The sequence below is a fragment of the Lineus longissimus genome, chromosome 19 (genome assembly GCF_910592395.1).
Source record: "Lineus longissimus chromosome 19, tnLinLong1.2, whole genome shotgun sequence".
Lineage (NCBI taxonomy): Eukaryota > Metazoa > Nemertea > Pilidiophora > Heteronemertea > Lineidae > Lineus > Lineus longissimus.
In genome coordinates, this window is record NC_088326.1 from 6,530,249 (window position 1) to 6,545,236 (window position 14,988).

Genomic DNA, 14,988 nt, shown 5'->3' on the forward strand with positions numbered 1-14,988 from the left:
TTTTGAGAGAAAACTACGGAAACCAGGGTAAAATATTGGGCTTGGATTTCGGGCTAGCTTGATTCGGGACAGAATATCGGGATGAAAACTCGGAATAGAAATATTCCGTCTAGTTTGACTCCAGCGCAGCGTTGCACAGTATGTGTAATGTGCGGAAAGTGATAGGATTGGCGTGTTGTCAGACGGCTTGTCATTGTTTTTTCGAAATTAAAGCTTTGCAATCCGACATCAAGGTTTGAATCTGTAAGTCGTATTTTTAACTTTGGAAACTTGAAATGAGCGTTCCGGGATTTTGTAGATATGGCTTCAGTATCATATCTGCTTTATCGCTATGTCCTCTGACATAGAGATCGTGACCCAGTTCCCTATCAGCAACCATCTGTTCCGATAAGTTCACGTTGAACACTGATGAAGTGAATAAAAACGGGCTGTTATCACTGCAGCAAGTAGATCATGTGCTGTTGACTTTATATACCTATATAACCAAAACATGTCTAGAACGACAGCGCAGTGTCCGGACAAGCCTGGGACACTTCAAACACTATATCAAATCAATATCGACATTTCGCCGGCTCTATTAAGAAAATCGATAATTTTCAATTGTTTGCTGAGAATGTAGTCATGTTTACACCATATGTTGTTGGCGATCAGGTTCCTGTCTGCCGCGTAGGCTTCGGACTGCATGTGGCCGCATCCATATTGAAAAATATTCCTTTTTGTAGGATTTTAGATATAAAGGTAAGCATTGATTCGAGGGCGTGTCTGGTGGCGGAGATATCAACGCTGAACCCTTCTTTTGCTGTGATAAGTTGTTTCTTTAGTGGTAGAGGGGACATGACTGACCAGCCTTTTGAGGCAACCAGATTGCAGCATTTTCGAGATAGGAAAGAATCAATGGCATTCACGTGTCTTTGGTGGTGGTGGTGAGATATACAAATGTACGGTAAAATCCATTCTGGGAGGTCAATGATCAGGCCTATGGCTTGCATGCAAGTCATCAATAGGCGTGATTTTGTTCCCCCAGGTTTTTAAGTATATGAGCTACATTTCTGGGGCTAGTATTCGTTTAAGACTTTGACATTCACAGAAGTTAAAATTGGATGGTGTACGTGCTGGGGTTGGACGGGACGCAGTAATTGCAGTTTGGGTGTGATAATGTTAATTTCAGAGTGATTGGGGGAGGGTACACGCGAACTGCATTCATATTGAAGCTTTTCGAGATGTTCAAGTGACAATTAAGAATTTGGTAATAGCCGGTTCAATTGTGAAGAGACAGACATCGCCCTGTTAACAATTCGTCTGATGTTTGGCAAGTGACAAACTAGATTTTCATCCAAGGACGGTATTTGATGATCAGAGGTGTATGTGAAACCAAGTACATGCAGTGTCCTTATTGAGAAGTTTCCTGATAAGGGAGGTCAAATTGAATAGAAACAACCAACTTGGGATCAAAACTAGTGTCCTTAATGGAGAGGTGGTTGAGTCCACTAAGGGAGGTTCCGCTGTAACAACATAATACATGCATTTTTTAGTTCAATTATAGTCTCGGGCCTAGTTCTCGCAAACTAATCCTTGAGCATTTACTTAGCCGCACACTGCATGAATTGTCTGTATGTTTCATTATGGCCGCTTTGACAGAATCCGAGATAAGATCTACTTGGCCCATAGCCCAACACTTCCTTAACTTCAACTCATTCACCCAGTTTGCAAAATATCGATTTCTGACTGCCCTGTGTACGCTGAGGCCTGTGCAAAACGTCAAAGCAGTCGATTAGAACTAAATAAAAAAATCTATCAATGTAGGCCTACACGTTGCTTGGTATCATAATTCATTCAAATGTTTGCAGATGCTGATATTATACATTACTCGTAAAATCGATTTGCAGGCATTAATCATAGCGTATCAGTAAAAATGCCGCGTCTCTCCTTTGATTATGGAATACCCAAACCACTACCAGGAAAGGCTGTCTTTGTTAAATAACATTAACGTTATCGTTTACACTATTTTTCATCATTGTATTAAACACATCCGATATCGTTATTGGATTATTAGCTATCATGACGTCACATGTACGTCATGACGTCAACTGTATGTCATAGGTACGTCATATACCATTTCTAATAGACTTAAAATTCCTATCCACTTGTTATTTTTTTATGGGGTATAAAATCAATGGTTTCAGAGATATGTGGCATTTTAGGTCAAAATTAGCGACCATATTGGATTATGCTAATTAGCCATTTTCACCGTTTCTGATTTTGCTAATTTTGGACGATAATGTTTAGTAGGGTTCATACAACAATTTCCGGCAAAGAAACCTTCTGTTGCAATTTGTTCCAGGTACACTCCTATATTTTATACTGGACTAAACGTTTTCTTTCGGGGCACTGATCAGGCTCATTTCCACTTTTTGAAATGGCTTACAACTCATTGACTGGATTTGTGTGTTCTATTGTCTTTGTTTTATCATAATGAAATATTTCCTCACAATTGTCTTAATAGTTAACTGTGGCCGGCTCGACGACTACCACCAATAAAAAATCGAAACCGGGTACTGAACTGATTTTATAAAATGTTCGGACGAGACACAATAAGTTAATGTTGCCTGGCTAAGTCATATGTTGAATTACTTTCAAGCTTCCATTGCTCTAAGTGGTAAGGTCGCGCTCAACAGTTTTCTCGAAAGTGCGTGACTTCAGGATGTTCTCTCAATTGCGAATGACACCCATTTCAAAATGCGCAGTGTTGTTGTACACCACTGGAAAGGCCGTGATCTCCTCTTTCTGCACGAACTCATCTCATTTATTTAATGAACACTAGTCAGTAATTTAGCGCAAAATTAGCTCCGAGCACTTGAGGTTACCCCAAACTAAACATTTTAAACTAGATCCCCAAATAACCAAAAACCGCGATTTAAAAAAAAATATTAAAGGTAAATCCAAAAAATACCAGTTTTCACGTGAAAAATGCGAAAAAAAGTAGTTTAGTCTGCTCATTTTCGAAATATTTTGATTTTTGTCCAAAACAGGAAAAACACACAAAACTAAACAGTGCAACAGCTGATCACCCGGCCGACACACACCCTCCAATCCAATGAACGCCGACGCCGCCATCATGGCGATAATGTTTTCATTCTTTATACAGTGCACCTGGTTTCAGAAGTATTAATTAATATTATTTGTGACACTCCCCAACGGTTACATTGAATTGAACATGCACTCGCCATCAGTACCACATTGTATTATATTCGAGGAAGTATATAAACTACAAGCATGCAACATAAACTTCTGAAATGTACTAAGCAGAGGAACATATGGTGCTATTCCGACATCAATAGATATATACTATAATGGCCATAACCGCCAAGAAATAAAATCGACATTTAGTTCACTATTATATCGTTTGATATTATATTTTGTTTAAGAGTAATATAGTCCTGGACACAGCTGCGGCAGTATATTGTTTGCCCCTATATCGGGTGGACCAAAAGTTGACCACAAGAAGCGCTCAATAACTCAAAAGATATTCACAGTATTTAATTAGTCTCCGGCTTTGAGCTGGAGACTTATGTATTAGGGTATTTTTCTCTCAATTCCAGCACACGCTCGTCGGCCCCACCTCGGCATTGTATCGGGATACATGGTTGGTCATGTATCAGTGTATTGTACTGTGTCCACTACATGCAGTATCGCTTGGCCGCTCCGTCATTCGAACAAAAACTCGCCCAAAGTAATAGCATTCCGCGAAGTTACTATTTATAGCTCACAAGGTCATTTGCATCAGATATTGATGACGTTTTAGTCACATGACAGTCGGACGTTGACACTTATTTCTACGCATTTGAGCTTATTTCAAAGTCAATTATCTTTGACCCTGCATTATTTTTAGCATGAATGATAACATAGAGTCAGAGAGAGAAATATTCAGAACAATTATGTAGTATTTCCAACACTCGGACATGTGCCATATTGAATTTAACTGCCCTAGTTAGAAAGCCTGAATCCATTGCGAAACCGCATGTTTGTCCGACATTGCCTGTAATTCAGCGATGGGGAAATAGAGGGCAGCAGCTGCAGTGACCTCATCATCGCGGAATGCTATTCTATTTGGCTCATCGACCCATGAACAGCCAAAATTGGTATTGGTTACTCTTCTTTTGTGAGTTATTTTCCAAATAAAGCTTTTGTGCTGTTTATTTTGGGAAATACTTTTCAGTTCTTAGCTTGTGCTGTTTATTTTGGGAAATACTTTGCAATTCTTAATTAGGGGAGAAAATTATGTTAATGAGTCGAGTACCAAGATCTGCTAAATGAAATGAAAAGACAGAGTGTCGGGCGCTGGTGAATATTTCGAGAAACTTCCAAGAAATTGTGAGTGCTTCAAAACATTAAAGAGAGACTACAGGCAGGAGCAGTGTATTGTATCTCCGGCGCCACTTATTTCATTTCATATTACTCTAATTCTCCGATCTTCAAACGGAACTACACCCCGGCCGCCACACCATATCTACCCCTGTACCACTTATCCACCACTTCCCTCATCCACAAACAACAAGCCCCATCCAAACCCTCTGCACAAACTAAAGCCGGAGACCCCAGAGTCTGGCATGACTCAACTGACAATTCTTGTTGAAATTTAGCTTCTCAACAAGTAATCCCTTTGAAACATCAACTCAAAATACTTGAAAAATACAGGTTTGTGGCATAAGGTAAGTCTCTGTCAACTCCAATAGTCAATAGTCTCCAATAATCTCCAATAGTCTCCAACTTTTTCTTTTAATTACTTAGGATAAAGTTGTAGGACTAAACTGACAATGGTCACTAACAAAAGAAAATGTACTCACAATTTCTTGGAATATTGTCTGGTTACACCAGTTCTTTATTTAGAACATACGCGTCCTGTAGACACACTCACGGGTGCGTGACCGATTATAGTCGAATCAGAGTCTTTCAATATATGTATTTGTTAAAGATTCTAGCCTGGTCAAATTATTGTCGAAATAAAAATAAACTGAACACATGAATCGGCTTTTTGGCTCACCGTAGGGTGCCTATACAACACCGCTGTGCCCGTCGTCCAACGTCGTGTGTATCCTGTTTCCAATCTTAACCGCAAGAGCTATGAACTTGAAACTTCATACACATGACGCCCCAAGTCAGGTGACCTCTGACAATGAATTTCAGTCCAATCTGATTCTTGACTTGGCCACCAGGGGGCCAGAAGTGGAAACCTTAAAAGTGATGAGTGACTCGTTTTCAATAACATATTTATGGTAGGTTCTCTTAGCAAGGATACATTTCACATCGTACGAGTTTTTGATTCAACCTACTTTTCAAGGTCACAGAGGTCGAATAGCGTAAATTGTCCGTTTGAGTGTAACTATGGCACGTTTCTTAACCGCTCAAGCCATGACCTTGAAATTTGGTACACATGACTCCCTAGGTCATGTAACCTGTGACACCGAATTTCTGTCAAATCTTATTCTTCACTTGGTCACCAGGTTACCAGAAGTGGAAACCTGTAACGTGTAATATCTCTTCCATGAGTGACTCGTTTTTGATAACAAATTTATGGTAGGTTCTCCCAGCAAGGATACATCACAATTCCTACGGGTTTTTGATTTGACATACTTTTCAAGGTCACAGAGGTCAAGTGGCGTAAATTGCCCGTTTGAATGTAACTATGGCATGTTTCTTAACCGCTAAAGCTATGAACTTGAAATTTGGTACACATGACTCCCTAAATCAGATAACCTCGGACACCGATCTGATTCACGACATGGCCACCAGGAGGCCAAAACTAAAAAGGTAAAAAGTGCAATATCTCGTTATTAGTGACTTGTTTTCGGTGATATGTTATATATAAGTACTCCAAGCAACGATACATCACAGGTCATACCGACTTTGGTTTGACCTATATACTATGCATGAAGAATGTTTCTTAACCAGGATAAATTCCTGTCCACCAAATATCTAGACGGTTTGCACAATGGCCCTGGCCGTTTCATTATTACTAATACTAAGACTTCTGAAGAGGGTTTTTCCGCAAACACAAAAATGCACCCCCCGAAAGGTTTCTACGAGAAATGGCGCATGATGGTTTTTGAGTTTGTGAACACGGTGGGCAAAGGTAATGGGTTACCCGTGTCACACAATGGAAACAAGGCTCTCCCATTACAGTTTTGGAGGGCTACACTGGGATAAAAATAAATGCAGACCTTACGCCCCTCAAAATGAACTAATCTGTTGTATTTTTTATTTTGTGTCGTCATTTCCACTACACTCCACTCCTGTCTTTCTTTCAACCTGTTACTGAGGATGAAATTAGAAGGGTGATCATGAAGTCGCCAACAAAATCTTGTGCACTTGATCCTCTTCCCATCTTCTTAAAGAGGATGCGATTGCTGAAGCAATTTCTCCTGCAATCTGTAAGCTTGTAAACTCGTCAATTTTATCTGGTTCAGTTCCGGATTGTCTCAAATCAGCCAATGTCACGCCACTTCTGAAGAAACCTAGTCTACAAAGGGAGGACCTTAAAAACTACCGGCCTGTTTCCAACCTAAGCTTCATCTCCAAAATTTTGGAAAGGGTAGTTGACCACCAGTTACGTGACCACATGTGCGAAAACGAGCTTTTCGAATGCATGCAGGCGGCATGCCGGGCCAACCATAGTACCGAAACAGCCTTGGTCAAGGTTATGAATGACATCCTCTTGGCACTAGACAAAAAGCAAATGGTTGGTCTGGTATTGCTTGATTTATCTGCAGCATTTGATACTGTCAATCATTTGGTCCTCCTTGATCGTCTACGTGACAGGATCGGTCTGAATGGTACCGCTTTGGAGTGGTTTAGGTCCTACCTGACAAACCGGTCACAGATGGTTATAGTTAAAGGAGAGTCATATTTAGCTTTCAAGCTAGAGACAGGCGTTCCCCAAGGATCAGTCTTGGGCCCATTGCTTTTCAGCATTTACATGGCTCCACTGGGTGATCTGATTCGACGTCAAAGTATAAAGGTTCATTTCTTTGCTGATGATACTCAACTCTACATATGTTTTGAGCAGACCGATTCAGTACAGTCAATCGGCAAACTTGAAGCCTGTATTGCGGAAGTTCGCCAATGGATGGCACAAAATTTCCTCAAGCTAAATGACGACAAATCAGAGTTTCTTCTGATTTGTTCGAAGCATCAAAGGAGAAATTTTGCTGGCCATCCAACATCTGTCAAGATTGGTGACCAAAACATTGCTGCAGTCTCTTTGGCTAGAAATATAGGCGCGTTGTTTGACGAACATGTCTCAATGAACCACCATATACGATCTATCTGCAGGTCCAGTTATTATCACCTGCACAACATTTGTCTGATCAGAAAGTTTCTGACTCCTGATGCAACTGCTACGCTTGTAAATGCATTCGTGACATCCAAATTAGATGGGCTGAATGCACTGCTGATTGGTCTACCTCAACAGAGTGTTGCTTCATTGCAAAGGGTCCAGAATTGTGCAGCGAGGATGGTGACTGGAGTTGCAAGATCAGATCATATTTCTCCCATTCTCCGTGACATCCACTGGTTGCCCGTAGCCAGCAGAATTAAATTTAAAGTTCTGTTGCTAACATTTAAATGCATAAATAGTGTTGCGCCAGTTTATTTGCAAGATCTTCTAACAATGTACAACCCGTCCCGATCATTGCGTTCTTCGGACAGACTGCTGCTGGTGCAACCACGCAGCAGGATGGCTTCCTCTGGAGACAGGGCTTTTGCTTGTGTTGCGCCGCGCCTGTGGAACGGGCTACCACAGGAAATTCGTGCGTGTCCTTGTCTTCAAGAGAAAGCTGAAAACGTTCCCTGTCTCTTACTAGGCAGCAGTCTGTCAAAATAGCCAGCAGCTTATATTTTTTTGATTGGTTTCTCTGGTGTCTTTGATCACGTTTTTTTGTGGATATATGCACCTTAAATCCCAAATGATGGATTGATTGATTGAGGTAAGCACGTATTTCACTTATACATAGATAAACCGGTACATTTAGCCACCGTTGCGAATATCTTGAGACGCTTTTCCATTTCCCTGAGAATAGCTCTACGGGGTGCATATTTGTGTTGGCTAATCATAACCCTAAACGACGATCCAGGAGCACAAACACCTTTATTTTCAAGAGTGTCCCTTCTGTAAAGTTCAATATGGTAACTCATTGAGTTGCATGTCAATATTATCAAAAATATCCGAATTTTTTTACGATCTCTCTATACTATGTTAATATTGGGGTATATTTCATTATCTGGTATAATCGTTGGGATATTCAACGTTTAATAGCGAATCGTTTTTCGTTGGCCGTCCGATATTGTTTGCCCAAGTCTCAATTCATCTGAAGCAATGTCTTGATTTGGAATAACACGGATATTGTCTGTTATGACTTTTGATCATCCACTTGCCCGGTTTTCCCGATAGTGGCGCCACATGACTGTCTAATCGTGAAAAATATGACAAGTCCAACAGTGGTTGTAGTATGTACCAGGCCTTATATCCATGAGTTATATGAAACAATTATTTAAATAAAAAAGATTTATTTTGGCATAGTAAAGACTACACTTCACAAAACATATCTAACTGTTATACCCGTTGTATGGATTTTATTACGTCTTTGAAGAACGCACATAATAAAAATCCTTACAACGGGGATAAAAAGTTGGATATGTTTCTTTATGCCAAAATGAATCTTTTTTATTTAATTATATTTTTCATATAACTCATGGATAAGGCTCGGTACATACTGCAATGACTGTTGGATTAGTCATATTTCACGGTGAGATGGTGGCGCCACTATCGGGAAAATCTGGCAAGTGGATGCTTAAAGGTCATCACCATTGCGTTGTCCTAACTGAAGAATTCTAGCTTTGAGAGCAAAAGTAATGCCAATGTGATATGGGCATTTTTGGCTATCCCAAATATTATTTCGGACTCAAGAACTCGCAGCGCCATATATGGATAGAGCATAAAAAGTGCATAATTAGTGCTCTTCCTATGCCCTAAGACCTTGAAATACAGTAACAGCCCGCAGTTCTTATGATAGATGGTGACACTGTAAATTTTTTTGTTTAATTGTTATTTGCTTGTAAGCTATTTAGTGTGTTATAGGCCCTTCAATTATAATTTGATTCCATGGGGTGTGCGCTAACAACCTCAACCGACTCACTTTGATATTTCATCGATCAGCCAATCAAGTGGTCTTTCTTTTTTTCAGGATTTCCGCTATCAATCAAACCTCGTCCTGCTGCAGCCCAGAGAATGATGACGTCAGAGGCATGTCAGAGACAATAGCGGCCGCCAAGATCGACCGAGGAACGCAGTACGAGGATATAACTCTGTCAAGCGATATCCTAAACAACCATATTTCACAAATAGAAGATAAGGATACAAGGATAGTGTCAAACCAAGAAGGAACTATAGGTGACGCTGATGCTGATAAAAGCACGCAGTGTGAGGATATTTCGGTCAGTTTACCCTGCTCCTTTGTTCTCGATACAATCGAGGAAGAAACAGTTACAACAGATAGCATTTCGATCTGTAGTTCTGAAGACCCGGAAGACGCCGAATTCCGCAGACAGGAACAGATTTGCCTAAGTTTGTGCGCAGAACCAGAACAGGAAGGCGAACACGACATTGAAAAGTTCCATGTTCCAACTGTAGATTGTCAAAACAAAGAGCGTATTGTCCTTGCACCTGCTTTTGAAAACAATAATAATACTGAAGAACTCTTTTTTATAAATAGACCTAAAAATGAAGCCGAGTGTGAAGATCGTCACCTTGACTCTGACGTTTTTGGACATGAAGATGACGGTTGCATAATTGACAAACTTGATCCAATTGAAGAACTGTCCGAGGTCGATTCGTTGGAATCATTTTCAACGCACGAGAGCGATTTATCACGACACGCAGATCGTTCACGTGATTCAGGAAAAGTAGTATTGGAGGAGTGCGCTGAGGACTTATGTGGAACATCGCGTAATTCACAAACACGTGACTTGTCTACTGGTGTGCCTTCAGAATTGGCAAACAAAGAACTTGCCTCAGCGAGCATTGTTGAATACTCGCTCGATAGTTACCAAAAAGAAACCGGAGTTATAACTGAAATATCGTTTGAAAAAGGTCCTATAGACGAGACGCATCTCTGTGTTGAAAACGAATCACGATCTCTTAGCTCGGTAAATAGTTGTTGTTTGGACGAGACGGAAATTTCACTTAACACCCTCCCCTTTAACTCTAGCGAGAGTCTCACACACGACACCCTCCCCTTACACTCTAGTGAAAGTCTCACAATGGAATGTGAAGATAATGTTATGTCACCTAGCGAAGCCAGGTTGCCACCAGAGGGTGCAAAAACGGAACCTGAAATGAATGATGCAGATGCAGATGATACCCATTCGGTGGATTCGCTTGAAATGATAGAAACAGAGAAGCCTCCCTGGAAGGTGATCGATGAAACATCGCAAGTATCTCCCTCTGTGCACGAAGTCAATGTTGCTGAGAGAGACGATAAAAATGAATGTGTCAGCCAGTCAAGTTCGAGCGTTGCCGACAGCCTCGATTCCGATCAGGTTTTACTGAACGGCTCACGTCGATCGTTGTCGAGCACAAGTGACGACGGTGGAATCACGCCGATTAAAAAAGAATCCAAGCTCCCGATTTTTATCGACAAACATCCAAAATTTAAAGGTTCAAATATTCCGAAACCAAGGACAATTCGGCCACAGCCTGCCCAAATAAGCCCCCAAAGTTTGGATTCCAATAAAGAAACATCATATATAAGTGCTGGTGCATGTACGACCAACATAACTAACGAACATTTGAATCATGACGTCACTCATAATGAGAAGCCAAAATCACGTGCACCATCTGCCTCACCAAAACAACGAAGAAAAAGCTTAACCGGAGGTGATGTGATAAAAGAAACGGCGACGAAAGCGAATCTTCGGACGCGCCAACATACAAACGATCTGGGGGACATGCGACCCACCAAAGAGCCCTCTATTGAGCCACGTGAGACCCTGGCAAGCAGAAAACGAATCGCAGCAATCCAGAACATCAATCACTTGGAGCAAAAGGAGACGTCTGATGACTATTTGACGCCATTTCAACGCAAGGAACAGACGATTAAGGAGCTGAAACACGAATTAAAGGAGATCCAAAAAGAATTGGCAGAACGGGACATCCAGCTGCAGCTATTCGATGTTGAAAAGGAGAGAGACCTCGGTCTGCTAACCAAAGAAAAGGATGACATCATTGATGCTTTAACCAAGAAGTACGAACGCCTCCTGGAGTCTTTCAACGAACTACAAACCTCCCATGAAGACGTTCTTCGATTGGCGAATGATCTGGAGTTAAAGGTGCACAGTCTAAAGGTAACATTATTATTCTCTTTTTTTTATTCAAGGAAAATTGCAAGACGAGACCTAAATATTTCAGCGCATTCGTCAGAATCTACACTGGCACGGTATTTTTCTATTGTGGACCGGGTATTTTTTCATACACGTTACTGTCTAACTTAAGGTACTTATGCAATTAACAAAATCTTCATATAAAATTAACATTGATCACTGATGTAAATTCGAACCATTGGGAGAGTGCCACCTGGTTGAAACGCGATTCCTGTGACAACCAAACTGATAGCTCATTGGCAGAAAAATCGCCTGAAAAACTATCAAGGATGTGGAAGTGGCATACATAAAATGAATTGTCGTTTTACATGGTTTGTGGAACAACTCAATGACCATTTACCATTCACCCATTTCCGATAAAGCCTTATGATTGGCTTATCACTGATGCACAATTCAACACATTTCTTTAGACAGTACAGCAGAATTAACTTTACTTTCTGCTATCGGAAATCCCTGAATGTGCAGAATTCTAAAACACCTTGATACAGCCAATACAATTTAAAGTATATACATGTAATGCATTGTGAGTCCACTGTGCCTCGTTTTGAAGGCAGCGGTTATCATAATCGCTTGGGTAGGTGCAAAATATGGAAGCAGTGAAAAAGCAGTCAAAATAACATTCTTCTGTTTGATTTGAGTTGTTTTATACATTTAATATGCTAGTGTCATCATTGGTTGTCTCAACAAGCACCGCGAGGGTGGGATCTGTCATTTTGCGCTAAACCTATCGGCTGGCACTCGGTTTTGGTTTACATCCACCCTCGCGGTGTTTAGTGAGAAAACCAATACATCCGGTTTGGTATCAATTTCTCAAACCAACACAATATGTTCCTGGGACCATGTTTATATACAATTTAAGAATCATATATATATAATTATGATGTTATCGATATCTACCAACAATAATCAATTAATTTTTAACAATAACTTCCCTTTCCATTATATTATTATGAGTTTGAATTTAAGAGGTTTGAATAGAGTTTTCAATGGTGAAGTTTAAAACTCATTTATTACCTCCTTTGTTTACACCACTCCAACAGGAGGAGATGACACAAAGAGAGGCAAGACATCAAGAAATGTATCTAGAGATGTACAACAAGGGAATGAATTCAGCCAAGTTTGAACGATTAGACGAGGTAGGTTTCTTCTTCTTCTTCTTCTTCTTACCCTCTTTTTCTCCTTGTTCTCCCTATTGGAGAACCCATGAGATGGATAGTTGTTAAATCCAGTCCTTGTCACCCAATCGCTGCTTCTGGATACAGGTTCTAGATTACCAAACTCTCCCCTTAATGGTAGACTATAGGCAAGGAGTACAACTGGCCATCTTCTGGTGACTTATATGCTCAGTAACGATACCGGGTCATGTTTAATTCAGCAATAACTATATAATCACTTTTGACTTACTGTGAGATGAGAGAGACACCTATTGGTGGAACTTGCCTGACTGGATGCTGCCTATAGAGTCCCTTTAAAGCTGCTGGCTCTGTGCATTTCCCAGGATGCCCGTTGACAGGCATTGGCTAGGGGTAGCAGGGGCAAAGGAAATGTTCTCCACTCTCATTGTGTTGCAGATAATGTTGAAGTTTGCAGTGGCCGCTGTTTTGTCATAGTTTTGAATAACTCCGGACCAATAAAGACAAAAATAATAAATTTACCAAATTTCGGTCAGATCTAGCTGATATCAATACGTTTTGTTTTCAGAGTGTCTTGGTCTTATTACCAGTATTTTTCGATACATCAGGACCTGGGTTTCCACGGCCGTCATTTCTTTAAACCTTCGTCGAATCCATTGCTGATAGTTAGAACCATCTTCTCATAGTACTATAGTAAGAATGACCAAGCGCTGCAAATACATAGCGGTTCTGTTAATCCCCACCATGTGGCTATCAGTGTTGGTAACAGTAAGTTATTATTTTCCAGCTTGAAAAGATAGCAAAAGATGAACCAGACAAAGTGACCGTCAAGGAACTTTTAGAGAAGCTGAAAATAACCGAGGCGGAACTGGGATACTGGCAGAGTCTGAAGCGTCGCGACATCTATGCCGAGTCGGAAAAACCCGAAACCGAAGCGGCTGCAACACTGCGCTTCCTGAAGGACAGCATGTTCCATTATGTCACGGACCCGAAGGAATCCGAGTCGCACTTCCGAGCGATGATTCAAATCTTCGGCTACACGCCGGTGCAGATGAAGAGCATTGAGAAGATCATGTCGGGTGATAAGAAACCCAAGAAGACGTTCACAAAGGCTAAATCTGTTGAACGCAAGAATAGTAAGTGAGGTTGAGAGTGGCAATTAAAATCCGATGATTGTACTGCCAATTTCATATGCATTTCAATACGTGATAATCATATCCGCTTGATATTCTCTTGATCAAAACGTACCTTTGTATTGACCAGAAGCCTGCACAACTCTAAAGGCATAGAATGTTTACCTTGTCCGGTATGGCGAGAAAAACGTTTACCATAAACGTTCGTCTGATTTTTCTCGGGCCAGGCAATACCTATTTGGTACATGTACATGATGGTTTAGGCTGTATAGCTTAGTGCAACATATTCATTTCGGGTGATTAACCCTCCTTAATGTTTGTCGTATGTTGAAAATGTGTGTCTGCAACCAAAGCTCGGACCGATGGACGAATTCGAAGAAGAAGAATCAGTGCCAAAACAAATCAAATGCGCACACTCAGAACACGTCAAAAGGCCAAGGCCGACCTCGGACAATGCCTAGAGACACGGCGATCCTTCGTTCAAGGTGAAACGCATGCCTGGTCATCGTTTATTCAGATAGGTAGTGGTCTCAGTAGGTGCCCCGGCCGCCCCTCCCCTCCCCCTGTCATCCGTCGGGACTGTGTTTTCCAGTGAAAGAGGGTCATTCGGCTGGCGAACAATATCTTTCTTACGCAATTTTCTGATTTCAGACTTCGCCGGCTCAATTGCAGAATCCCTGACAAATTTTTAAAAAACGTTGATCACTGCCAAATGGTTGTATGGCTAACCCTTCCCAAAACCCTTCCATGAAACATTTGTCAGGGATTCCACGATCAATTTAGTCCTATATCGGTTTGTCCGTGGCTGTGTTGCCTTGGGTTCACGATGTAGCCTGTGGGGTCATCACTCTCCATTGGCTGCGTTATAACGACGTCGTGTGTTTAAATTTTACTGAGGTGTCGAGTTCCTTCTTCTTCTTCTTAGCGTTCGATTTACTATTTATGGCTATAGGCGCCTATATCATAAAGCATGATATAGTTCCATTAGTGCTAATGGCAGGGTGTCTATAAACCGAAGACCAAAGACCGAAGACCGAAGATCGAAGATGGAAGACCCCCCCAAAACTATAAAACGAAGATCCCCCCAACTATAAAAGGAAGACCCTGATGTCAACTATAAAACGAAGATCCCCCCAACTATAAAAGGAAGACCCTGATGTCAACTATAAAACGAAGATCCCCCCAACTAGAAAAGGAAGACCCTAATGTCAACTATAAAACGAAGATCCCCCCAACTAGAAAAGGAAGACCCTGATGTCAACTATAAAACGAAGATCCCCCCAACTATA

At 41.1% G+C, this 14,988-nt stretch overlaps 1 protein-coding gene across 2 annotated transcripts; it reads left to right on the plus strand.

Annotated features, from left to right (window-relative positions):
• Positions 1-538: 538 nt before the first annotated feature.
• LOC135502914 (uncharacterized) lies at positions 539-14,692 on the plus strand. 2 transcript variants are annotated; one of them, XM_064796109.1, is made up of 4 exons: positions 539-738; positions 9,240-11,397; positions 12,474-12,569; positions 13,354-14,692. In XM_064796109.1, the coding sequence occupies exons 2-4, from the start codon at positions 9,301-9,303 to the stop codon at positions 13,708-13,710; spliced, it is 2,550 nt and encodes an 849-aa protein (XP_064652179.1). In that variant the 5' UTR covers positions 539-738; positions 9,240-9,300; the 3' UTR covers positions 13,711-14,692. The 2 variants fall into 2 exon arrangements, with proteins under 2 accessions (XP_064652179.1, XP_064652178.1); XM_064796108.1 differs by lacking the exon at positions 539-738 and adding an exon at positions 2,051-2,100.
• Positions 14,693-14,988: the final 296 nt, after the last annotated feature.

What these genes read in the sequence shown, in the direction of transcription:
- LOC135502914 (XM_064796108.1), top strand. Translation starts at nt 2,069, where the DNA reads ATGTACGTCATGACGTCAACTGTATGTCATAG. An exon ending in ACGTCAACTGTATGTCATAG is followed by an intron (nt 2,101 to 9,239) that starts GTACGTCATATA and finishes TCTTTTTTTCAG; the next exon opens with GATTTCCGCTATCAATCAAA. An exon ending in TAAAGGTGCACAGTCTAAAG is followed by an intron (nt 11,398 to 12,473) that starts GTAACATTATTA and finishes CCACTCCAACAG; the next exon opens with GAGGAGATGACACAAAGAGA.